General features: G+C 35.2%; 1 protein-coding gene across 4 annotated transcripts in view; it reads left to right on the top strand.

Moving 5' to 3' along the window:
* Positions 1-25,010, top strand: part of XPO6 (exportin 6) — a 111,145-nt gene that overhangs the window by 62,302 nt on the left and 23,833 nt on the right. For all 4 annotated transcript variants that reach the window (XM_007499473.3, XM_056805510.1, XM_007499472.3 and 1 more), the window contains 4 exons: positions 9,275-9,383; positions 12,383-12,475; positions 14,194-14,263; positions 22,689-22,848. In XM_007499473.3, the coding sequence (XP_007499535.1) occupies positions 9,275-9,383; positions 12,383-12,475; positions 14,194-14,263; positions 22,689-22,848 (432 nt within the window). The remainder of the gene's footprint in view (positions 1-9,274; positions 9,384-12,382; positions 12,476-14,193; positions 14,264-22,688; positions 22,849-25,010) is intronic.

Below are 25,010 nucleotides of genomic sequence, written 5' to 3'. Positions count from 1 at the left end.
ACTTAATGCTTTTTCAGAGTTCTTAGGGGAAACTATCTCTTAGATTTTGTGTAAAAATTTAGTATTTTTAATCTCATTGGCAAACACCCTGACAACTTTTGTGTCTACTTTTTTAGTCTATTACTGTATCTCTTTTCCACATTGGACTAGATTTTAAAAAAATAATTTAAAAAATAATTATTGTTGGAGTCAGTGTGGTTTTAATTCATGAGAGTAGTAGACATGGAATCAGGAGGGAGCTGGATCCTGCCCTATCACTTTCTAATTAGACATCTAATTAGACTTTCTAATGTAGACAAGTTATTTAATTTCTGAACTTCAGTTTTCTTATCAATAAAATGGATATAATAATATGATCTGTAGTTCTTACCATTATGGTTCATACCTTCCATCTATATCACTTGGTTTAAATTTTTTTTTTGTTTATTTTTGTTTTATAGGTCATTCTTCCTCTTCTATCAAGTTTAGTACTTGCCTCACAGCTGTCCTTTCCATGCCATTCCCCCTTCAAAATTAATGGACTTAAGTATTCACAGTGACTTGTTGATCACCTTGACATCCTAGTTAAAAATCCTTCTCAATTCTCATGCCCTTTATCTTTCCTCCTCATAGCTTTTCATAGGGATGATCACATATTGATCTTACCATTACTCATTAAAGAAGAAAAATTTATTTAAATTTTTACATTCTGTCCTAGTATCAATTCTAAGACTGAAGAGTGGCAAGGACTCGACAATCAAGGTTAAGTGACTTGACCAGGGTCACACATCTAAGAAGTGTCTGAGGTCAGATTTGAATCCAGGTTCTCCTGACTCTTGGTCTAGTACTTTTTCCTTCTCTGCTACCTAGCTTATCCCTCTCACCATCATTTTTGACTGGGGTAATTCCCTGATCTTGAATATTGAAATTCCTTTTATCCTATCTCTGTCTTTTAGTCTCATTGCTCTCTATTCTTTTTATTCTTTGTTTTTACCATGAGTACCAGCCTTTTCATCTAGTTCATTACCCTGCTTTGATTTCACCTTTCTTTCACTCTCAATCTTAATGGTTCACTAATTTAGCAATTTACTGTTGTCCTCTCATACCTGGCCACACCCCTAACACAGAGTCTCACTATTTACATTTACTTCTGAGTGCTGCTGAATGACTAGTACTGGAGAAAGTTCTATGATCAGGCTTATTGACCTCCTATTTAATTGAAACTCAGCTAGGCCCTCCTTGCTGCTTGGTGATTTTTAAATTCTCCAGTGATTGACTAAAATTTCTCACAGCTGTGATTCCAAACCTTCCTTTAGTTCCTTATAACATTTCCCCTTCTCCATCTTAGCAAGAATTGTACAGTTGTTGGGTTGCTAGAAGGGGTCTGATGCTTTGGGTTTATTGAGTAGGGGATGGACTTGGTCAGATCTATGTTTCAGAGAAGTCACCCTGACCAGCTGAGTGAAGGCTGGATTGGAGTAGAGGGAAATTCAATCCAATTGTCTCTTGGAATAGCCAGTTTAGAGATAGAGACTGAACTAGGGTTGTGGCCAACTTAGAGATAGATACTGAACTAGGGTTGTGGCTATGGTAAAAACAAGCTTTTAACAAATGAGTATATATGTAAGGTCAATATGAAGTATAAAGTGTGACACCATGTTTCTGAGTCTGGGTCACCAGGAGAAAGTGTCCTCAGCAATTTTAGGGAAAGTCGGAATAAAGGAGGGCTTGAGGGGATGGCAAGAGAGATAGGAAAATCAAGAGAGGGCAGTGTCATGGAAACCTAGAGAGGATAGAGTGTCCAAGAGGACAAGTTGATAGACTAATAGTTTCAATTACTGAAGGAAGGATCAAGAAGGATGAAAATAGAAGTCCATTAAATGTAATTTAAGAAATCATTGGTAACTTTGGTGAGAGTAGTTTGAGTTGAGTGATGAGGTCAGAAACCAAATTGCACAGAGTTTAGAAAAGAGAATAAAAGAAATTCTATGTTTAAATAAAAGAGCATTGAAATTATACATAGTAGAACAGAAACATAAAACTAGGGGTCTCTATTATATGTAGCTTGTTTTTTTATATTCATCACAAAATCATTATGTAATTTTCAGTTATGTTGCTTGTGGTTTTTTTATTTCTTCTGTTCATTTGAAGAATGCTTCAATTTTTTCTTTTCTTTTTTTTAACTGCCTAATCCCTTACACCTCTGTCTTTCCCATATCTCAAATCCCCTCCTCCCAAAAAGGAAAGAAAAAGAATCCTTTTAAGAAATATGCATAGTCAAAACAGTCCATCATTTCTCTGTCAGGAGGTGGTTTGCATGTTTCATAATCAGTCCTCTGCAATTGTGGTTGGACATTGCATTGATCAAAGTTCTTAAATGTTTCAAAAGTTGTTTTTCTTTCCATTGTTGTTAGTGTAAAAATTGTTTTCTTGATTCTGTTCACTTCATTCTATCGTAATTTAAACAAGTTTCCCAGGCTTCTCTGAAATAGTCCCTTTTATAATTTCTTACAGTATAGTGCTATTGCGTTACATTGATATGCCATGGTTTGTTCAACCATGCCACAAGTATGGATACTACATTAATTTTCAGTTCTTTGCTATGCTATATAACAAGAATCTGCTAAAACTACATTTGTAAATGCTGATTTTTCCTTTTCAGTCTTTTTTGGGGTGGGGTATAAACCTAGGAATAATATTACAAGGATCAAGACATACCACAGTTTAGTGAACTCATTAGTGTGTGTGCTTTTCTTGCAGCCCCTCTAACAATGGTCACTTTCCTATTTGTCTCCTTTGCTGAAATGATGGATGTGAGATAGAACCCTTAGAATTACTTTAATTTACATTTTTCAGTTATTAGTGATTTTAACTGCCAGTTCATATTCCTTGACCACATACGCTCAGTTATACCCCAGTTGACTTGCTGGAGATATCAAATATTTAATTAAGAGGAGAATGTAAGGGTCTTTCACTGACTCAGTTACAGAAAAAAATTAGGTGTTAAATAATAATGATAATAATAATAGCTAACACTTAATGTAGTGCTTTACAAATGTGATCTCGTTTGATCCTCACAACAACCCTGGGAGGTAGGTATTGTTATTATCCCCATTTTATGGTTAAGGAAACTGAAGCAAACAAAAGTTAAGTGATTTGCTCAGGGGTACACAGCTGGCAGATATCTGAAGCAAGATTTGAACTCTAGGTCTTCCTGATTCCATGTGCTCTATTCACTAGTTGCTTTCATTGCTGTTAGCTTATCAGATGGTTACATCAGTAGAATTCTTGGAATTTTAATTCTGTCGAGAATAGCTACAGTTTTTTAGCTTTACCTCTTGTCCATAATGATTATTTTGTGGTGGTTTGAGAGGTATGAGGATTAGAGAAAATGTCTAGGTCTTCATCTTGCTGATCATGTGACCTGGAAGTCATGCTTTCACTTTTTCTTTTATCTCCCCAGTTCTTAGCACTTGGTAGTAAGAGTAAAGATAAGGTTTAGTTTCTATTAGGCATGAATGACTAATTTTCCTAATACTGCATTTAAAGAAACTTGACTACAGCATTTCAAGACTGTTCTCATTTGGTACATTGTGCAGAAGAATTATCACCTGTTGCTCAGCATGTAAATATCTCATTTTATGAACTTAAGTGTTTATAGATTTAACAGTGAAAATATACTCAAATCTCAGACTGTTTGAACTAAGGTAGCTAGCTGATACTTTTATTCTTTAATGATTCTCACACTTGTTCTTGATGGAAGTCTTCACCTGAAAACCCTAACAGTGTCTAGGGGAAACTTCACCATTTAAACATTTTGACTGTGAATGTGCCTAGCTCCTGAGTTTTTCAGGTCAAGTAGTTTGTGTATAAATGTCCCATGATAAACTGATATAAAAGCTTTCATTCTAATGGGGAAAAACATGAGCAAATATATGTATATCATATGCACACACATATATAAAGGTATATATATATATATATATATATATATATATATATATATATATATAGAGAGAGAGAGAGAGAGAGAGAATACATGCAAATAAAAGGTAGTGTGTGAGAGACTCTTATGATCTAGTCCAGATTCTGCCCCTAAATTTTAATTCCATATTACCAGTTATCTATTAGATATTTCAGAGTTCATAGCCAGTATACATCTCAATCACAAAAAAGTACAGACTCAACTCATTGTCTTTGCCTATCAAATTTACCCTTCTTCCAAATGCCTCATTTATCTTCTTTCTTCTAGTCTCCTACATTTTCAAGTCCTTACTCTCCCTTGCCCCACACATCTAATCAGTTTCCAAACCTTGCAATTTCTGTTTTTAAAATGTCTCCTGAATTTGACTCCTCTCTAACAATCATCACCTTATCAAAGGCTTTAAGTCCTTATCATTCCTCACCTAGAGTATTGCAATAGTTTTTTCATTGTTATCAGTTCAACAAGTCTCTTCCTATTCCAGCCCATCTTCCAGTTGTTTCATAGTTGCTAAAGTGATTTTCCTTGAAAAGTTCTGACATTGTGGTTCTGCTAATCCAACTTCAGTGGATTCTTACTACCCCTAGAATAAATATAAACTCCTATTAACTTTTAAAATCTTTTACCAACTTGTATCTGTTTCCCTCATATTATAGTACTCTTTTAGGACTGCAGTTCAGCCAAATTGGGGCTTCACACACTCATATTCTCCCTCCTTCTCTTTCTTTGTCTTCCCCCATTCCTTTTCCACCTCTCTTTTCTTTTCTCGTTGTCTTCCAACCCCTCTTTTCTACCCCTGGTTGTTTCCATACTTGTAATGACATCCTCTTCACATAGTCCTTTTTTCCTCAAGATGTAGCAGAAAAACACTACCTTCTGTGTCTGTGTCTGTGTCTGATACCTGTAAAAGCAGTAGTCAGAGTGAACTTCATAGACTTTATTATGTTGCCAAAAAGGATCCACAACACAAAAAGGTTAAAAACATATTCTATTCTACATGAAGTCTTTCTAGATTACCTTAATTCCTAGTGCTCTCCTTCTTAGGCTACATAACAGATTTAGATTTATTCTCTTTATCTTCACACACACACACACACACACACACACACACACACACACACACACACACACACACACACACACACACACACACACGCACACACGCTCGCGCGCATATGTGCAAGAGAGGAATCTTTCTAGTTTCTCCCAAGTTAGAAGGTAAGCCTCTTTCTAGAAGCACTTATTTCATTCACTGCACTTGTATCCCCAGTATCTCACAGAGTGCTGGGTGCATAGTAAATATTTAATAAATATTTGCTAATAGACAGAATTTGATTTGAATGGGACCTCATGGAGGCAATCTAGTCTGACCGTTTCTTTTTACAGAAATAGAAAATTGAGACCTCATTGAAGTAGTGCTGGGGTGGAAAACTGGTGACTATTCTCACTTTTGCATTATACTTGCCCTTTAGCTAGAATGACACCTTTCTGTTAGAATAGCTAGCTGTTCAAGAAGAGCATAGTCTATCATATTTTATTCTGAAGACTAGATTTGAAACATACTGACTTAGAGTATATAGTAATGCTTCTTGATGAATGCTAACATTTTGGGGCTTTATTTTTTTCTGCTGTTGGCCTTTTGCTCTATGATAAAGTGCTTTCTTTTTGTTTACTAGACACCACTTGAGAAAGCAGTGAAAGTGTCTTTTTTGTTGAGCAATTCTTTTCACATCTCTGAAGGAGTCAAGAGAGGAGGGGTGGAGTATGGTTGGGTAGGTTGAGAAATTGTTTAGTATATGTTTAGTCTGCTTATTGGAAAGGGATGTAAAATATATTTATGGGAAATCTTTCTCAGTGTTTGTATACTTTAAAAAAGGAAGAAAGCTTTCTATTAGTCTTTGGTTCCTATGGCCTGTCATGAATGGGCCTGATGATATCTATGCCTTCTAAATAGGTTACTGATTCTAATGCTTACGATCTCCTAACTGTTAAGTTAAAAATGAGTTATGTTGAATCAGTTGAAAGAGTGAAGCAACCAGGAAAAACTATGCCAGATGTGTTGTTTTTAGGAGAAAGGTTTTGCTTGAATAAAAGTTGTCTTTTACTTATGAAATTACTTTCTCCTTTTCATCTTGTCAGTATATTCTACAAAAGAAAGATTCCATTAACTGACTTTTTTTTTAATACAAGCAGATTTACCAGTGTTTTTGTAGCTAATTTCCTTTTCTAATTCAGATTACAAAAGTGCTTTTGAAATATCCTGTAATATGTACTAGTGGGAAAAAGAGGAAGAATAGGGGGGGAACTTGTATATCACATCAATGGAGTGTGTGAGAAGTATACAATGGGCTTGGCATTAGATGAACCTCATTCCTATCTAAAATGGACAAAGGCCAGTTGATCATATGTAATACATTTTATACATAATTTGATTAGACCTTTATTAAGCTTTACTTAATAATAGGGAATGACGGGGTTAAAAGGGAAGATAATGACAGAGAATAGCCACAAACAAAACAATTTTTCTGATTCTAAAGAGGGAGGGAGGAAAGCAAAGAACTAGAATCTAAGATTTCTTATTCAATTGAGGAATGGCTCAACACATTGTGTTATATAAATGTAATAGAATTTTATTGTGCCATAAGAAATTATGAAAGAGATGATTTCAGAATTCAGGGTAGTATGATACCTGCCAGAGTGAAATGAGCAGAATCAGGAGAACAATTTATACAAAGACCACAATATTATAGAGGAAAAATAATAACTTTGAAAGTCCCAAGAATTTGATCAGTGCAGTGACTTACCATATCTCAAGAGGACCTGTAGTGAAATATGTTATATCCACTTCCTGATAGAGTTGAGATGGACATAAGGTACAAAAAAGAAACATACGTCATTGGACACAGAGACTGACTTTGTTTGTTGGACTATACTTGTTTGTTATAATTTTTTTCCTCCTCTGAAATGTTAATTGGAAGAGATTAAGGATAATAAGGAGGTTAGCAATAGGGAGGTCATTGAAATATTTTATAAAAATTCACAGAAGTTTGGAAGGGAGCCAGACAAGCAAGAAAGTTTGGAAAGTGACTGATGAAATTCATTATATCTGTTGCCAAGGTCTGTTGATTTCACCTTTGCAACATCTCTCAAATTTCTGACACTGCCATTACTCTAGTGCAGGGCCATATCACTTCATATCTGGATTATTGGAATAGCCTACTGGTGGGTCTGCCTGCTTCAAGCCTCTCCCTACTCCAATTCATCCTCCTTTCAGTAGAACTGTAGGGGCAGTTGCTAAGTCCAGGCGAGGCTGCTATGCTTGCTTACTGCTGACGGTGGGAATTAGCACATTTCAAGCCTTTCTCCTTAACATTTCATAATCCTACTAATATGTGTGACCCTATGTAAGTCACTTAATCTCTATTTTTCTCAAATTCCTCAACTGTAAAATGGGGGTTAGAAAAGAATTTACCTCCCAGGGCTTATGGAAGGATCAAATGAGATAATAATTGCAAAAAAGCACTAAGCATAGTACCTGGCACATAACCCTTTATAAAAGAAAAGATAGCTCTTTCCTCATTTAGAATTCTTTCTTGGTGTCTTCCAAATTTCATTCTTAGAAGTGCTCCATTCCTCCTAGGGTGTCTTTTCCCTTATAGACCTTTGGGTCTTTTCCTGCCTATCCATTCTCTTGCTCTTCTAAAATATCTAGGATGCATGATTGTACTTGACTTTCCTTCTTATTTTTCATTTAAAGTGGAGTGGCTGCCTTTCCCCAGAGTTTATATCTTTTGCATTTTTGTTTTTTCATCAACCAATTCTTCCCGATAAAGAATCAGATCTAGAATAGTAATTCCTATCATCACCTTAATCCAGTTTTTGAATGATGATGATGATGATATTTTCACCTTGGGGCCACATTAGCTAGACTATTAGAATTCAGAACCAGCAAGACCTGAGTTTGAAATCTATCTTGTGTACTCACTGTGTGACTGGGCAAGTCACTTATAACCTCCCTCCCAGCCTCAGTTTTTTAGGTTTAAAATAGAGATGATAATTACATCTACCTTACAGAATTGTTGGGAAGATCAAATGAGAACATATACAGTGCTCTGTAAACCTAAAATCCCTGTATAAATGCTGGCTATTATCACAAAGGGTAAGACAGGAATTTATTAATTAGCTTCTGGCAGGAAGTGTTAAGCAGATGTCTAGGGAATTGAATTCCTGCATCATTGATAATTATAGTTAACATTTATTTATTATTATTTTTTAAAAAACCCTTACCTTTCATCTTAGAATCAATATTGTGTATTGGTTCCAAGGCAGAAGAGTGGTAAGGGCTAGGCAATGGGGGTCAAATGACTTGCCCAGGGTCACACAGCTGGGAAGAGTCTGAGGCCGGATTTGAACCTAGGACCTCCCATCTCTAGGCCTGACTCTCCATCCACTGAGCTAGCTACCCAGCTGCCTCCTATAGTTAACATTTATATAGTACTTTTAAGTTTTACAAAGCACTTTATAGATAATCTCATTTGATCATCATTCATCATGCCAGTTTGGGATATATTTCTTGAACCTCTTAATTTTCTTCTGTTGGGGTAGTCAGTATTATACTCTCAACAGCAGTATTCCTACTGTTACTCCCTTCATTACTTTTTATTCAAAAGTTCTTTGCTACCTTTTCCCCCTTTTGGTTCTTGAATTTTCTCATGAGTATTATTTTACTGCATAATATTATTCTACCCTTGTTCTCCTTCCTTTTTTTGTCCCATTTCATTAAGGTATAATCATTTTGACTTATATTTCAGTTATGAGTACCACCTAAGTTTCAGGGATCCCTAAAACATAACATTTCTCTTCCTCGGTTAGGATACCTAGTTCACCTTGTTTGTTGATTATACATACAGTTGTGTGTGAAGATTCTGAGGTCATGGTTTTTTTAATGACTTCTCTCCTTTAGTTTTTCTTCTTTGTGCTACTGGACATTTCTATTGCCATTTTTCTTTATGTTTTAGAATTGCTAGTTCACATGGTATTTATCTTGGTAAACATATGCAGGCAGTTTTTTTCCCTTAGGGATATGTTGACTGACCTTTTGGAATAAAGTTCAATATCTTGTGACCTTTCTAGACCATGGAATTTAAACCTCATGGATCTGATCTTCTAGGATGCTACTTATGTGAGATAAACTAGAATGCAATATATTTATTCCTGTTTTTATATTCATTTGGTACTTGATATTAGATTCTAGTAACCAGAGGTGAAAGCAATTGTTTTTGTGACTTATGTCTAATTTTTGTCTACACGCAGGTACAAAGATGCTCTGGTCCTCTTGCTTACTGAGGTATTGAATCGGATACAGTTCAGGTACAACCAAGCACAGTTAGAAGAGTTGGATGATGAGACACTTGATGATGATGTAAGAAATATACCATAGGACGGTTTTGACCATTATGGATTTTCAATACAACATGTAATTTAAGTCACCAATGGGAACCTGCAAATCTCTTGTTTCTGAAAGTTGAATTTTTTTGCATGGGTAGGGTATTCATTTTAAGGCCCCCCCCCCCCCCCCCCCCCCCGACTAATACCTGGTCTTTTAATTCAATTTGGCAAGCATTTTCAGCCACTGACTTACACCATCAATTGGAGCAGAGAAATAGCATTTTTGAGAAATGTGTTGGGTAATGTGGAAAACTTCAGTGGCTCTAATTTTGGTGTGGGCATGCTTTCTACAAATTATAACCCAAACATGCCTCCTTTTCTTGTTTAATTCCTTTCTGTATCCTTTTATAAGTCCTCCAGAGTATTTACTCAGTGCTAGTACATTTCCTTTATTTTGTGGATATTAATACCATACTTTTTCTTTCCCTCCTTTTTTGGTTAAACATATATTTTAATGATACCTTTTCTACTGTTTAAAGTATACAAATCACGTCTGGAAATGTGCTGCAATATGCTTTCATCCACTATGACTCTTTAGTCCCGTGCATTTTTAAAATTCTTCTAAGATTGTGGTATTCCATGACTGAGCACCATATAGAATCCCTATGAGAATACTGATATTAAAATAATTGGTGTTTTGGGGAATGGATAGCAGCTTGAGATCATTGAAAACATTGCCCAGTTTTCTAAATGACAATTTAGCTACCTCACTTCATTTCTATTTCTGGGTTTAACTTATTGTCTATTAGCAGCTCTTTTCCAAGATAAATAGGCATTTTGATGGCTTAACTGCATATCATAATCAGGTGAATAGGCATTTTTCATCCACTTCGTTTTCCCTATGTGCTTGATGCATTTTGTGTACAAATCATCATTGAAAGTATGCTTCCATCTAGTTATAACACCCAAATCTTAGTCCATTCTTTTTTGTGTGGCCAAAACTCATTGTGGAGGCTTCAAAGTGTGCTGTGGCTTGATATAGTTGGCACAGTGGTCTCTACAAATAGTCACTTCTAGAACTTGCATCTTGCAGAGAAAGCCTCTATTTGGCTTTTGCATTGGACATAACTCTTCCAGGATATTGGCAGATGCCTTTGATGAGTTTATGTCTCCTTGTGTTAACATTTAATAGTAACAATCAGAGGGTTGTTGGAGAAAATTATTCCTTTGTTTTCATTTATCAAAGAATCCTGTATCATTTTAATGCATGGGAGATTCCTTGTTGAAAGAGATCTTTAGGTTGCAGTTTTGTTCTGTTGAGCAAAAAGTATTTTTTGGGGGTAATAATTACCAAACATTGAGGGATAAACACTTAGAGAAATCTTTATACATCTCATTTGCATAACTAGGATGATCTGGTCTTTGCTAGAAAATTATGTGTAAAAGCCTACATATTCTTTTTCACATATTTTGGTTAGGTTTAAGTGCTCTTTCCAATGTCTAAATTGCAATTTTTATTACCTTACAGAACACCCAGCTATAGCAATTCTATTGAAATAGCTATGGATAGGTTGCTATATAAACTGATATATCTGTTCCACTTTGTTATCCTTCCAGTTTCCTTCCTAAATAAACACCTGTTGCAAAAATAGTATATGAGAAATGTTGGGAGATGGAAGTAAAGAAAGGAGGAAGAGATTGGGATAAGAATCAATTAGCTGCTTGCTTTTTAAATTTTATTTTTATTCAGTCATCTATTCAGTCTACATTTATTTTTAAAAATTATATAAATTTTATTTCCAATTCTGAATTCTCTCACTTCCCTCCTTCCTCCCAATTGAGAAAGCAAGAAAAACAAAACCTGTTACAAATATGTATGGTTAAGCAAAATGAATTTTCATATTAGCCATTTGCAAAAAAAAAAATGCTTTCATATGTACTCTGAATGTATCAGTTCTCTGAAGGATGGAGAACATATTTCATCACAACTCCTGCAACTGTGCATTCAGCTTATATTAAAATCCCTACCTTTTAAATTAATACTCACAATCACGTGAAAACAATTTTTAACATTCATTTTCTAAAATATTGCATTCCAAATTCTTTCCCTTTCCTTCCTTTCCCTAAAACAGGAAGCAATTTAATACAGTTTATACATGTATGACCATGCAGAACATATTCCATATTGGTTATGCTGTGGAAGAAGACTCACAAAAAAAATGTGAGAAAAATAAAGTGAAAAACTGTTTTGATAGATAAAATATAAAAGCCAGCAGTTAATTGATTCTTCTCTCTTCATTCAGATTACCATTAGTTCTTTCTCTGGAGGTTAGTCACTTGCTTTTAGTATTTCTTTTTCTTTTTAATTTTAAATCCTTACTTTCTGCCCTAGTAATAGCTCTAAGATAGAAGAATGGCAAGGGCTAGATAATTGGGATGAACTGACTTGTTTAGGGTCACATAGCTGGGAGGTATCTGAGGCTAGACTTGAACTAAGGTCTTCCCAATTCACAGGCCTGACTCTAACCACTGAACAACCTAGCTGTCCTCTCCTTTTAGTATTTCTATTTATTTTAAGACACCTTTGAGGTTTATTGAGTGCTGCTTGATTGGACCCTCTTGGCAAAACATTTTTAGCCCCGGAATGAATAGCTTTATTTAAAAAAAAAGTTGATATTTTAACTGTGTCCTTGAGAAAGTCACAATTTATAAAGTCCTTTATTAAAAAGTGTTTGTATACATATTTGCAATTGTCATTATTATTAACATATTAGAAAACAAAACAAACATTTTGGGGTTATTCCAGGCCAAGTTGATAATGTTATTGCTTTGTGGAAATAATTAAAATTCTTAAATGCATTCATTGATTTTGTTTTATCTCTGTGAGTTTTTGAAAAAGGACTAAGTAACATTAAATGCGATTTGAATTTTGTTTGTTAATGAACTTCATTATGTGGACAAATTAAAAAATAACAAATACTTCTAGATACTCATCAGTTTTGGAGAATTAATTCCAATTTTTCTTTTTGACAGCAACAAACAGAGTGGCAGCGGTACTTACGCCAGAGCTTGGAAGTTGTGGCCAAAGTCATGGAGCTCCTTCCCAGTCATGCATTCTCTACACTGGTAACTAACCATCTGTGGAATAATTAATTAGTGATCATTTTCTCTTTCACTTAGACAGCATAACAGAAAAGGCCATGAACCTAAAGACAGAGCTTGAGCTTTGGCACAGAAACTGACTGCTGGATTTTGTGGAAGGCATTTTTACCTCTTTATGGGCTGAGTGTCCATATTTCTAAAAAGGAAGGACCAGGGCTTCATAGCTCTTTCCAGCTCTCATGATCTGTTTTAATTCATAACCTACATAGGCAATGCATTTAGGAAGGCTTTATTCTTGTATTCATAAAGACTTTGGATTTCAATGTTTATAAACATTTTCTTTTGTAACTTCCTATCTTGAGGCTATATTTTACTGTCCCCCTAATTATATCAAGTAGAGGAAAATAACTGTGATGCTCATCCTAATCAGGAGTTAGTTGGAGAGCATTATAAGTCTGATATGATCCTTTATACCTATTTTAATTTCTTGGGATCTTTACTCACTTGGCCTCATTTAGTTCCTATTGAAAGCTATGTTATATGAAGAGATCATATTAAATCCACATCATCTTCTAGAGAAAGGAAACAATAGAAATTAATGCAATCAGTTTTTGTGTTACCTGTTCAGCTACATGATCTCTTGTATTCTTTTCACTGGGGAATGCTGTTTTACCTTGTCTTCTGCTTTTCTTAGTTTCCACCACATTAAGGTCAATTTCTTTCTCTTTATTGAATTGATTAGTAAATCAGCTTTTGAAGCAAAAGGTAGGCTCACCTACAGTGAGTGCTGACAAAGTCTGCAAGAGAAATGGATTTCTGAATAAATGGACCTATCTCTTCTCACTTTGTAAAGCTTGCTGATAACATATTATTTACCTATAGTACATATGTGTGTATATATTTCTCCTAAAAGATTGAGTGGGTCACCAAATGATGATTTTACTTGGTTTTGGTGGGGAAAATTGTGGTCTGAGGTGAGCATGCTATCAGAATACAAGGGTAGATGCTGACAACTTAAATCATAATTGACCTTGTTTTTGAACATGACTCTGCTGTCAGATCTTTGTCTTTTTCCTTGCTTTTTGCAAAATTGATGTAGATTAGTTGCTTTCCTTTATTTATTGAATGTTAATCCTCAAAAATAATTTCATTGGGGGAATTGAATCGAGAGACTTCCTTGACCTATATCTATGCACAAATATCCAGGATTCAAAGAGTAAATAATTTTTATTTTTACTTTATCAGCTTCATTATACATTGATTCCGTTTACAAATTGTAGGTTCCAGTGCCGTTTACTTTACATAGTCTTCACCCAGGACATTCTCTCTTCTCTTTGCCTTTTCAGTGGCTGTCCTTCATGCTTGGAATGCATTCTCTCCTCTCATTGAAACCTCTCTGTGTCCCTAGTTTCCTTCCAGATTTAGCTCAAAAAGGCCACTTTCTAAATGAAGCCTTTACTGATCTCTCCCATATTTAATGCTTTCCCTGCTAAAATTACTTTGGAATTATTTTGTACACACCATATATTTACTGGTTGAGGATTTTAGCTCTTTGAGGGTAGGGATTTTTTTACTTTTGTTTTTGTATCCCAGACATCTGACAGAGTACCTGGGAAATAATAGATGTTCAATAAATATTTGTCAATTGATTGATTCTATTTCCATACTTTTGGTCATTGTGTATTAATGTTAATGGGATTAAAACATATTTATGACTTTCACATTTGTTTCTTTGCTTTCAGTTCCCAGTTCTTCAGGACAATTTAGAAGTTTATCTGGGGTTACAGCAGTTTGTAGTTACTTCAGGGTCAGGTAAATCTGTTTTCATTTTCTAATATAAGCAGTTATTTTAAAAAGCAGGACTGATACATCTCTAATGATTCTATTACAAACATGATGTTTCTCCAATACCCTCCCCCCTTAAGTAAACTTTGAAACATTTTAATACCAAGGTATTATGGGAGGGAAGAGATAAAAGATGAAATAACAGCAATATATTTCAAAGGCATGTGCATTAGTGAATTAAAAAAAAGGGGGCAATTTAGGGCAATGACACAGAGCTTATTAGTATCCAGACTGGCATATTGCCCTATTTTTAGTTTAGACCTTTTAGGCTTCCCCTGATTTGCATGGCCTTTTAAAATATTTAAATGGTCATTTTTAGTTAGAAATTAGAATATTTTATTTTGGAATGTTTCATTAGGTTAGGGGTAATAAGTGAAAAAAAGTTATCTTCATCTTTAGCATGATATAGTTCTCCAATATTTAGATCCAAAGGATTATGAGTTTAGACAAGGCAAAAGAAATTCTTAAGATGTTATTATTACACCTTCTATGGTTTAGTAATTGCCTACCTTATTTTAAACTCCTCTTGGGAAGTCTCTGAATTTAGCCAGATTAAATTGCTTTGTTTTATGACTTATCCAGCTTTTTAATCTAATAACCATATATATTTTGGTTTAGTTTAGCATTAGGAATTGCCTTTTCCCTTCCCCGTCCTGCCCCAACAACAACAAAATAGCAATCATTGATCTAGCTTTGTAATTCTGCCCAAACTTAGTCATTTATGTATGTGTGGTTTTTTTTTTTGTCAAGTTTCTCTATCTTCTTTTCCTCCCTTTAATACCATACCTTTAAATTCTTTCTCAGTCTTCTTTATAGGGCTTATAAATTTGTACTTCGAAATAGAACAGTTTAATTATAAATGTCAAATCAATTAATTACTAATGTTTGACTTCATGAGTTGATAGGATGGTAAATAATAAAAAGTTGAAATAAAAATTCCAAATGAAATTTACCTCTTTATTTTTAATTTCATTTAGTTAAAAAAAAAAAAAACCCTTACCTTTCATCTTAGAATCAATACTGTGTGTTGCTTCCAAGGCAGAAGTGTGGTAATGGGAATTAAGTGAATTGCCCAGGGTTACACAGCCAGTAAGTGTCTGAAGATTGATTTGAGCCCAGGACCTCCTATCTCTGGGCCTGGCTCTCAGTCCACTGAGCCACCTAGTTCCCCCCACCTTTTTATTTTAAAGTAAAAAGCTGTGTGATACAATGGAAAGAGGACTGGATTTGGAGACAGTACCCGAGTTCAAAATCTCAGTTTGGCACTTCACTATTTGCTTGACCTTAGGCTTTGACCTCTCTGGGCCTCAGTTTACTCATCTGGAAAGAGTTGTTTTAAATAGGTAATCTTTAAGTTCCTTTCCAGCTCTTGATCTATGTTTCAAATTCCTCTTATTTGTTCTATCTTCCATTCTTTATACAATATGGGCTTTATTTCCAGTAGAGTTCTAGCTACCTGTCACAGGCAGGCACAGGGTCCTAGCCTGTGATTCTCTTCTTTCTGCATGGTCAGCATTTACTGACTTAGTATTGTCAGAGGTAAAGGAATGTGATTCCTGGGGAAGCCTTTTGACTACAGAAAATCCTACATAAGGAAGCTGACTGTTTTTGAATGCCTTTTGATTTAATGAACCATAATAACGTTTTTATTGTTACTGGAGTTTTAAAATAATCTACCCAGCCTTAAGATTTAACCTCAATTTAACTCATTTAACAATTAGCATCATTTTAACTCATTAAATGTGTACTATGTCCAGTGCATCAGTATTGAGTACTCAAGATCTAAGAGAGTAACTTTGATCTAACAAGATACTTTTTGTCTGTAGAATTTGTTATTTTGTCTTTTTGTTGTTTGTTTAATAAGCATATATAGGAATTTGATTGTTGTTTTAGGGATGTATATGGAAAGAATGCTAGATTGGGAATCAGGAGACCTGAATTTTAGGACCTTATCTTTAAGAGGAGAACATTTCAATTATGAAGCCCCTTTCAGGTTTAGGAATCTGTGATCTATTCTCTCAGAATTATATCTGTATAATATAGTTCTGAAAAGAATGCTGTACTTGGAGTCCTGAGCTAGGTTTAAATTCTGTTTCTGTGATTTTTTTACTAACTTATGAGTGAACTACTCTTCTTTTTCTAGACCTTAGTTTCCTCATCTATAGAATGAAGAGTGAACTAAAAATATCTGAGATGGGTGAGCTAGGTGACTCAGTAGAAAGAGAGCCAGGCCTAGAGATGGGTGGTTCTGGGTTCAAATGTGGCTTCAGATACCCCCTGTCTGTGTGACCCTGGGCAAGTCATTTGCCCTATTGCCTAGTCCTTCCCGTTCTGCTGCCTTAGAACTAATACTTAGCTATTGATTCTAATTCAGAAATTTAGGGTTTAAATTTTTTTTTTCTGATGTGCATTTGAATTCTAAACCCATGATCTTATGCTTTTAATCTAGTAATGCATAGAATTATTAGCTCTTTGCAGTTAGGGATTTTGTCTTATTTATTCTTCTCATTGTGTTTGTATACCTATGTATTTGCTAAATATTTTCTTGATTAATGCTAGTAGTATACATAGAATCTATAGGAATGTGTTTTAGGCCAATTTAAAAAACCCTTTCATTTGGTAACCAGCTTAACTTCTTTAAATGTATTTCTTTTCCAAGCTTCTGAATTTGAGTGAAAGCAATGGTATACTAGTTCAGACTAGTTATGCAGCAGCAAGTTTAATGTTTTGTCCCTGGGATGTATTTTGTCAAGAGACATTTTGTCGGAGGGGTTTTCCAATTTGGCAAGCTCAGATGTAGAAATATTATGCCTGACATATCTCTAATCTCTCATAATAAATTATATGGTTCTCTAGGGATTATTCAAGAATTTGTCTAACTCTCCTTGAACCACCTTCAGATTGTATTGAAACTCATAGTAGTGACTTTGATAAGATTACTGCCTACAGTATAGTGTAAAATAGGACTTGATTTTACCTGTTCTGAAATGTCCTCTTTCAGATTTTTTTTTTGGAGAAGTCAATTTTTACCTCTTCCATATTATTCATCATTTTAGAAATTTGGATCATATCTAGATTTTTTTACCTCTATTTTGAAGAATTTTGTTTTAATTTGTCATTTTTGTAGAGTCCTGCTCTTTCAGTTCCTTTTCTCCAGGTTAGTTTTATCTCTTAAATTTGCAACTGGATCTACAGGAGTGTTTCATATAGAGCATCATTTTGTTCACAAATAGAGTAATATTTATTTATGGATTTTCTTGATTATCATTCCTGACATTACTATTTTGTGATCCAGAATAGCTTCAGCAGTACATTAGGCTTATGTTTGTGTCATGATACATTATTGTCTTAGCACAAAATGTATATTTTGGCCAAGATTTACAGTTTCATTTTTTAATTTTTTCATAATTTTTCAGTGTGGAGGACTCCTCATTCTGATGTTTTAGTACTAGTTGATATTAGGATTAAAATTATCTTGAGAGACAGATTTTTGGGTAAGAATATAAATATTGATTATATTGGATTTATTGGTTAGGCTAGCTTCATAACTAATAAAGTGATATAGGTCTCATTGTTGTCTCAGAAGCCAGATACCACCCGAACTGGATGGGGGCAGCCTGATAAATAGATTTTTAGGAGCTTATTATTTAGCCCTTCCTTTGATCATACATACCCAGATATTTTTAATTGGTCATAGCTAATTAAGAGGTGTTTCATCCTATCCACCCCTTACCATCCCTACAGGTAGGCAGGTCACATCCACAGGAAAAGAACCCTGTCTCCTTCATTTATTAACCACATTCTGTTAAAAAAGGAAGATATTCATTGAGATTCCCAAAGGACAAAGGAAATGCAAAAAGTAGCAGACTGGATATCTCTGACCCAGATTCCATATAGAGGAGTATATAGTAATTCTCCCTAAATAAATGGGAATTAATACAGTACATGAAAAATAAATCCTCACATTGGTTAAGCTTAGAACATACTTTATATCTAACACTATTTGATCTAGCCACTATAAGAGACAATTAAGATGTGGCAGTTTTTCCAATATTTTTTCTTTTTTTTTTTTAAACCCTTACCTTCCGTCTTGGAGTCAATACTGTGTATTGGCTCCAAGGCAGAAGAGTGGCAAGGGCTAGGCAATGGGGGTCAAGTGACTTGCCCAGGGTCACACAACTGGGAAGTGTCTGAGGTCAGATTTGAATCTAGGACCTCCCGTCTCTAGGCCTAGCTCTCAATCCAATATTTTTTCTTAATAAAGATTGGGAAAAATATTTTATTCAGGCCATTCTCCCATTTTCATCACTGAGGATTTATGTATGGTGATTATTGTTTCCATTATAGATTGCTTTTTTCCATAAATAAACTTATAGTTGACCTAAAATATTTTTATAAGATTCATTTTAGATTCCCTGTTGGCCTAGTATATGCCAACTTTGTATTTGACCTAACACATGTTTTGCATCTTTTGTTCTCACTTGGACAGTCTTGATCTCACCAGGCAACTTAGGGGGTGCTTTCAAGGAAGGAGAGTGGCCAACTAGCCATGAATGGTGACCTGTTTTTCTTTTTTCTTTCTTTTTTTTTTAAACCCTCACCTTCTGTCTTGGAGTCAATACTGTGTATTGGCTCCAAGGCAGAAGAGTGGTAAGGGCTAGGCAATGGGGGTCAAGTGACTTGCCCAGGGTCACACAGCTAGGAAGTGTCTTGAGGTCAAATTTGAACCTAGGACCTCCCGTCTCTAGTCCTGACTCTCAATCCACTGAGCTACCCAGTTGCCCCCCTGTTTTTCTTATCTATAGTGCATGATATTTCAGGTCTCATTTTCTTCAGGTTTTTAGTTTCAACTGTCGGGCACATGTGATAGTATTTCAGTTATTTGAATTGCCAAATTTTTACATTCCAAAATGGAACATGTTTATAGAATTTCCCTTCTTTATATAATAACTAAATATAAAATGAGTGGGAGGCAGCAGGGAGGCCAAATAGTTCACCAGTGTATCTTGCCAGTTGGTACTCCCAATATAGGGCATAAGCACATCATAGCTTCTTCAAGATGATTTAGTTTCACAGATCTGTGATTTTAGTCACCATGACATTTTGCATCTTTGACCATCTATGTTACAATATTCTTATTTGAAGGAGATCTCTTTTAACATGTTCCATGTTTGTCTTTTTTTTTGGAGGGGGAGACAGGTGAGATTTCTCTCAGCTAAGTATGAGAGTGGAGTTATACATCTTTTACAAAGTAATGTGTGTGTGTGTGAGTGAGTGAGAGAGAGAGAGACAGACAGACAGATTCTCTTCAGTTCATTAGGTAAACAGCCTATTTTGTGGTAATCATTTTTTATGCCTTTGGAGGTTTAATTTGCCCTGACTTTATGGATTTAGTTGTTGCATTACTCACTCACAAATAATTTTATCAGCATTGTAAACATGCCTAAAAATAGTTAGCTACAGTTACAGCTCATCTGTCTTTTCCTCATATGTAGTTAGCAACAAAATCCCATAGCCACTCAGCATATACTTTCCTACTTCTGGCAATCATTATAGAATCTGGGTTGCACATTTATACAGTTTTCCCTGCCTGTGAATTCATATATTAATTCTACAAATCTTTAAATGTCTTACTGTTTACAGTGTGGTGAGCTAAGTACTTGTATAAAAAAAACGAATACTTTACTTTAAATCTTAAATTACTACCATCTCTAATTCATCTCGCATGATTAATTAAGCAGTTTAATTCAACAAATATTTGAGTCTGTTCTGTACAAATCACTATGCTTAGGTGCTTTGGGAGTACAAGGATGAAGACGATATAGCCAGTCCTTAAGGAGCTTATATCTTAGTGGGTGAGACAAGCACATGAATAATGATAAAATCAAGATTATTGTATGGTATCAAGAAAAGTACATAGGGGCACTTGTTAAAATTCGCTTACTATACAATATAGGTATTTGGTGAATGTTGAATTGTTCCCTCTACTTGGAATGTTTATGTAATGTTATATTAATGTAATGTTTATGTAAAAACAGGTAGGGTAGTTTGTACTTGTAAAAGACATGTAGGAAAATAGTGGGAAATATGGTCAACAAAAAACATATATTAGGGTCATTTTGAAGAGTTTGGACTTGGAACAGGGAGATATTGAGTAGGAAATTGACATGATCAAAATGGTGCTTCAGGAAAATCAATTTGGAAAAATTTCTATTTCAGGAGTGTAGCACTTTAAAAAAAATGGACTTCAGAAATATTCACTTTATGGAGCAGCTGGGTAGTTCAGTGGATTGAGAGCCAGAGCTAGAGACGGGAGGTCCTAGGTTCAAAAGTAGAAATGGAAGACAGAACAGGTAATCTATGCAAAATGGAACTTGTAAGAAAGGAAAGATTATATTATACCCTACTATATTGAATGTCTCAGTAAACCACTTTAAAGAGTTGACTGCATAGTCTTTTCTATACTAGGAAGTAACTTGTCAGCTTATCTATCTGTACTATTTTGTGGACTTTTGAAATTTTTGCTAGTTTGTAAAGGAATAACTTATAAACTTGGCTTTGAAATTTTAGAAGTGCTGGGCAATTATATAACTACCAGCCTGGAAGTATTTTTAACATTCAAAAATTGATTGTGTTATCTATTTCTTGAGAAATTAGGCCTATCTCATGAAGACAAATTGGACTAAGGATACATTAAAATGCTTGCAAACCTAGACTTCTCAGGAGGCTGCAAGATCATGCTCTACAACTGGGAAATGAGGCTCCATTTTCCTGTTCCTTCTTCTCTGTTGCTCTCTCTACCCTTGTGCTCAAACCTTACAGGGAAAGGAAAGGAGGTAGGGTATCACATCTACTGGAAGCTCTGTTTACAGAAGGAATGAATAGTTTTTATTTTTGGATTTCTGGGAGAAGTAGAGATTATGGTTATTTAGCACTAGTCCAAATATAGTTCAAGTAATTCTTTGGCTCTTTCCTACTTCCCGTCTACCTTTCTCTCTTGTTTGATTCCATTTTCCTTGCCCCCTAAGTGCTTAGGATCCTCATCCTACATAGCTGCACAAAGCTTCTCAATGTGGTTACTTTTGCCACCAATATATACATATTTCCTCTCCCATTAATATTTCTATTCTTTTTCAATGAGCAAGATTCTTAGGTAGAAGTTAGTTTAATAAGGCTACCTATTTATATTGAAGTATGAATTCAACTAATAGATTACACCCTTTAATTTGAATGTTAAGAGGAAGCAAACTAATCAAGTATATCTGGCTGCTAGATAAATGAATTCCCGAAGCATACTAATTAATCAAATGAATCTCTAGTTGATAGAATTGCAGATAATATACTGGAGATATTTTTAGGTAATACCTTTTTTGAGAAGACTGTCTTATTAATGAGATTCCAGGAATTTTCAGAATTGATACAGAACATTTTTCTTCATTGTTCATTCTCCTTTTCCTCCCAAGAACCACAACTATATTTTCCCCTCCCCTTCCTGTAGCCCTTTTACTTTTCTCATTCTTCTTGACATAGCCTGGTGGTTGTATTGTGCCCATCAGATTTCTGCTATTGCTCTGGGGTAAGCCCCCAAACTCTCATTGTGAACAGCTGAAAATCTTGTCAGTCCTTGAATGCTTACCACAGTGCTCTTGCTTTCATAATGATACGTTTCCTTACTTAACATTATTGAATGGTGCTATATATGCATGGCTATTTAACAGCCAGCAGAGGGAGACAAAGTAACATCTACTTAGAAGAAATTTGGAGAGATGTTAAAACAGTTCCCTTAGGGGGGAAAATGATCTTTACTATAAACAGGTTGTTAAATGAGTTTCTTCTCTTTACTAATTTTGAATACTAAATGAAATCAAAGACTTCCAGTTTTAGGAAGGGTATTTAATTTGGATTTTGAGCCCTTTTATTGCTTGCGTTTAGAATTTGTTTTAGTAGATTATTCTTAAAAGAAATTGGGGGAAGGGAGGGGAGGAAAGGTAGCACAGTAGAGTACCAGACCTGAAATCGAGAGATCCTGGGTTCAAATGTGACTTCAGACCCTGAACAAGTCACTTAACCCCAATTGCCTCACTTTTACTGTTCTTTTGTTTTATATCTGATACTAAGTTAGAAGGTAAGGGTTGAAAAAAAAGTTTGGTATTTCACAAGCATTCATTTCCTTTCTTAATCTGACTTTTTCCTGCTACCTGTATGCTCTTGAGTAGATCACTTTGGAGTTCTAAGTTTCTGAATTTCTAAAAGTCAGGATCTAGATGTTCTCCAAGATCTAGATTCTATATCTGGGATTGTTATGGCCACCTTCTGAGTAATTGAGTTATTATTTATAGAAGTAACTTAAAACATTTTTTTCTGTGAAACTGACAGTGACAATGTGTTTCAGGTCATAGACTGAACATCACAGCAGAGAATGATTGTCGAAGGTTGCACTGTTCTCTGAGGGACTTGAGTTCTCTCCTCCAAGCTGTTGGCCGATTAGCTGAATATTTTATTGGAGATGTGTTTGCTGCCAGATTCAATGATGCACTTACAGTTGTGGAGAGGTAAGCTAAAGGTCACTGTGTAAGTCATCTCTTGATAACTTTGTCATTTTCTTGAGAAACCTTTTATATAAAGACTGAAGGATGATATTAACTCCACCAGAAACCAAAGAAGACATTTTACTTTATATTTTATTGTACAAAAATGTGGTCTTCTGAATGCTTGGATTGTTAGGAATCCGTTATTTTTGTTGCTGCTGCTGTTATGGTGGTTTTTGCCAACTGTACAACATATTTATAAAATTTTCATTGCTATCTTTTGTTTTTTATATTACCATTTCTAAATCAATCTCTCACCCCTTACCTACTCATAGAGCTCTCTTTATACTAAAGCATTAGAAAGAGGAAAAGCAGTTGAACAAAATTAGTCTATACAGCAATCCAATCTGATTACATAGCTGAAGTATTCAATATCTATAATCTTCCCACCTATGTAAAGAAGGGAGGCAATTATATTTTCTCTTCTTTCCTTTGGGGCCAAACAACGATCATTTTAATTACTCAGCAGGCAGGGTTTGTGTCTTGTTTCTGTTGTTTTGTTTTTGTTGTTTGCATCATTGTAGTTATTTAATAGAAAGCCTAGTTAATTGTGCTGTAAATTTTAGAATATTTTGCATAGCAGAGATAATCTATTATTTTAATTAGATTCTTTAATTCTCATTTAACTTTTCTTGGCTATTCTTTGTCCTTATTTTAATCTCACCCTCCTTGCCTATAGTTTTTTGATATGGAGAGATTTTGGATGTTTTACTGTAGTTCCCTTCATGATGCAGCCTTCTACTAACTTAGGGATCTTTCTCCTAGTTCTCTCAGTGACTTTAAATTCTTAATACTTTTTAGGCCTTCATCACCTCTTGTTTGGGCTATTTCATTAAATTCTGATTGGTTTCCCTTCCCCTATTCTTTCTTCTCCCTAATATATTCTTCATCCAGCTGCCAAAATGATGTTTTACAAGGACAGAGTCTGATCGTCTTACCATACTCAGTACACTTAAAAATGGTTCATATTGCCTCTAGAATAAAATATATACTCCTGGCTTTTAAAGTCTTCCATTTCCAACCTACCTCTCCATTTTTATTTTATATTACTCTTCAGTACAGCCAAATTAGCCTTTTTGCTGTTCTTCACTCATGGCCCTCCATTCTCTTGCTTCCTTTAACATTTAGTCTTTGCCAGGACTGTTGAACAGGCTGTTCTGTTTTTTTTTTTAAATATATTTTATTTGATCATTTCCAATCATTATTCATTTAAAGACATAGATCATTTTCTTTTCCTCCCCCCCACCCCCCATAGCCGACGGCGTAAATCCACTGGGCATTACATGTTTTCTTGATTTGAACCCATTGCTATGTTGATAGTATTTGCATTAGAGTGTTCATTTAGAGTCTCTCCTCTGTCATGTCCCCTCAACCGCTGTATTCAGGCAGTTGCTTTTCCTCGATGTTTCCACTCCCATAGTTTATCCTTTGCTTATGAATAGTGTTTTTTTCTCCTAGATCCCTGCAAATTGTTCAGGGACATTACACCGCCACTAATGGAGAAGTCCATTACGTTCAATTATACCACAGTGTATTAGTCTCTGTGTACAATGTTCTCCTGGTTCTGCTCCTCTCGCTCTGCATCACTTCCTGGAGGTTGTTCCAGTCTCCATGGAACTTCTCCACTTTATTATTCCTTTTAGCACAATAGTATTCCATCACCAACATATACCACAATTTGCTCAGCCATTCCCCAATTGATGGGCATCCCCTCGTTTTCCAGTTTTTGGCCACCACAAAGAGTGCAGCTATGAATATTCTTGTACAAGTCTTTTTGTCCATTATCTCTTTGGGGTACAGACCCAGCAGTGCTATGGCTGGATCAAAGGGTAGATATTCTTTTGTCGCCCTTTGGGCATAGTTCCAAATTGCCCTCCAGAATGGTTGGATCAGTTCACAACTCCACCAGCAATGAATTAATGTCCCTACTTTGCCACATCCCCTCCAGCATTCATTACTTTCCTTTGCTGTTATCAGGCTGTTCTGTTTTAATAGCATGTTCTTCCTCCTAACTTCTACCTCTTAGAGTTTCTAGTTTCCTTCAGAGCTCAGCTCCAAAATTACCTGATCTCCTCAATATCTCTCTCCCCTTTCCACTTGCCTTGCTTTTTATGCTGTATAGATTT

Source organism: Monodelphis domestica, chromosome 7, assembly GCF_027887165.1.
Source record: "Monodelphis domestica isolate mMonDom1 chromosome 7, mMonDom1.pri, whole genome shotgun sequence".
NCBI lineage: Eukaryota > Metazoa > Chordata > Mammalia > Didelphimorphia > Didelphidae > Monodelphis > Monodelphis domestica.
The sequence above is the reverse complement of the archived record's forward strand: the minus strand, read 5'-3'. Positions and strand labels throughout refer to the sequence as shown.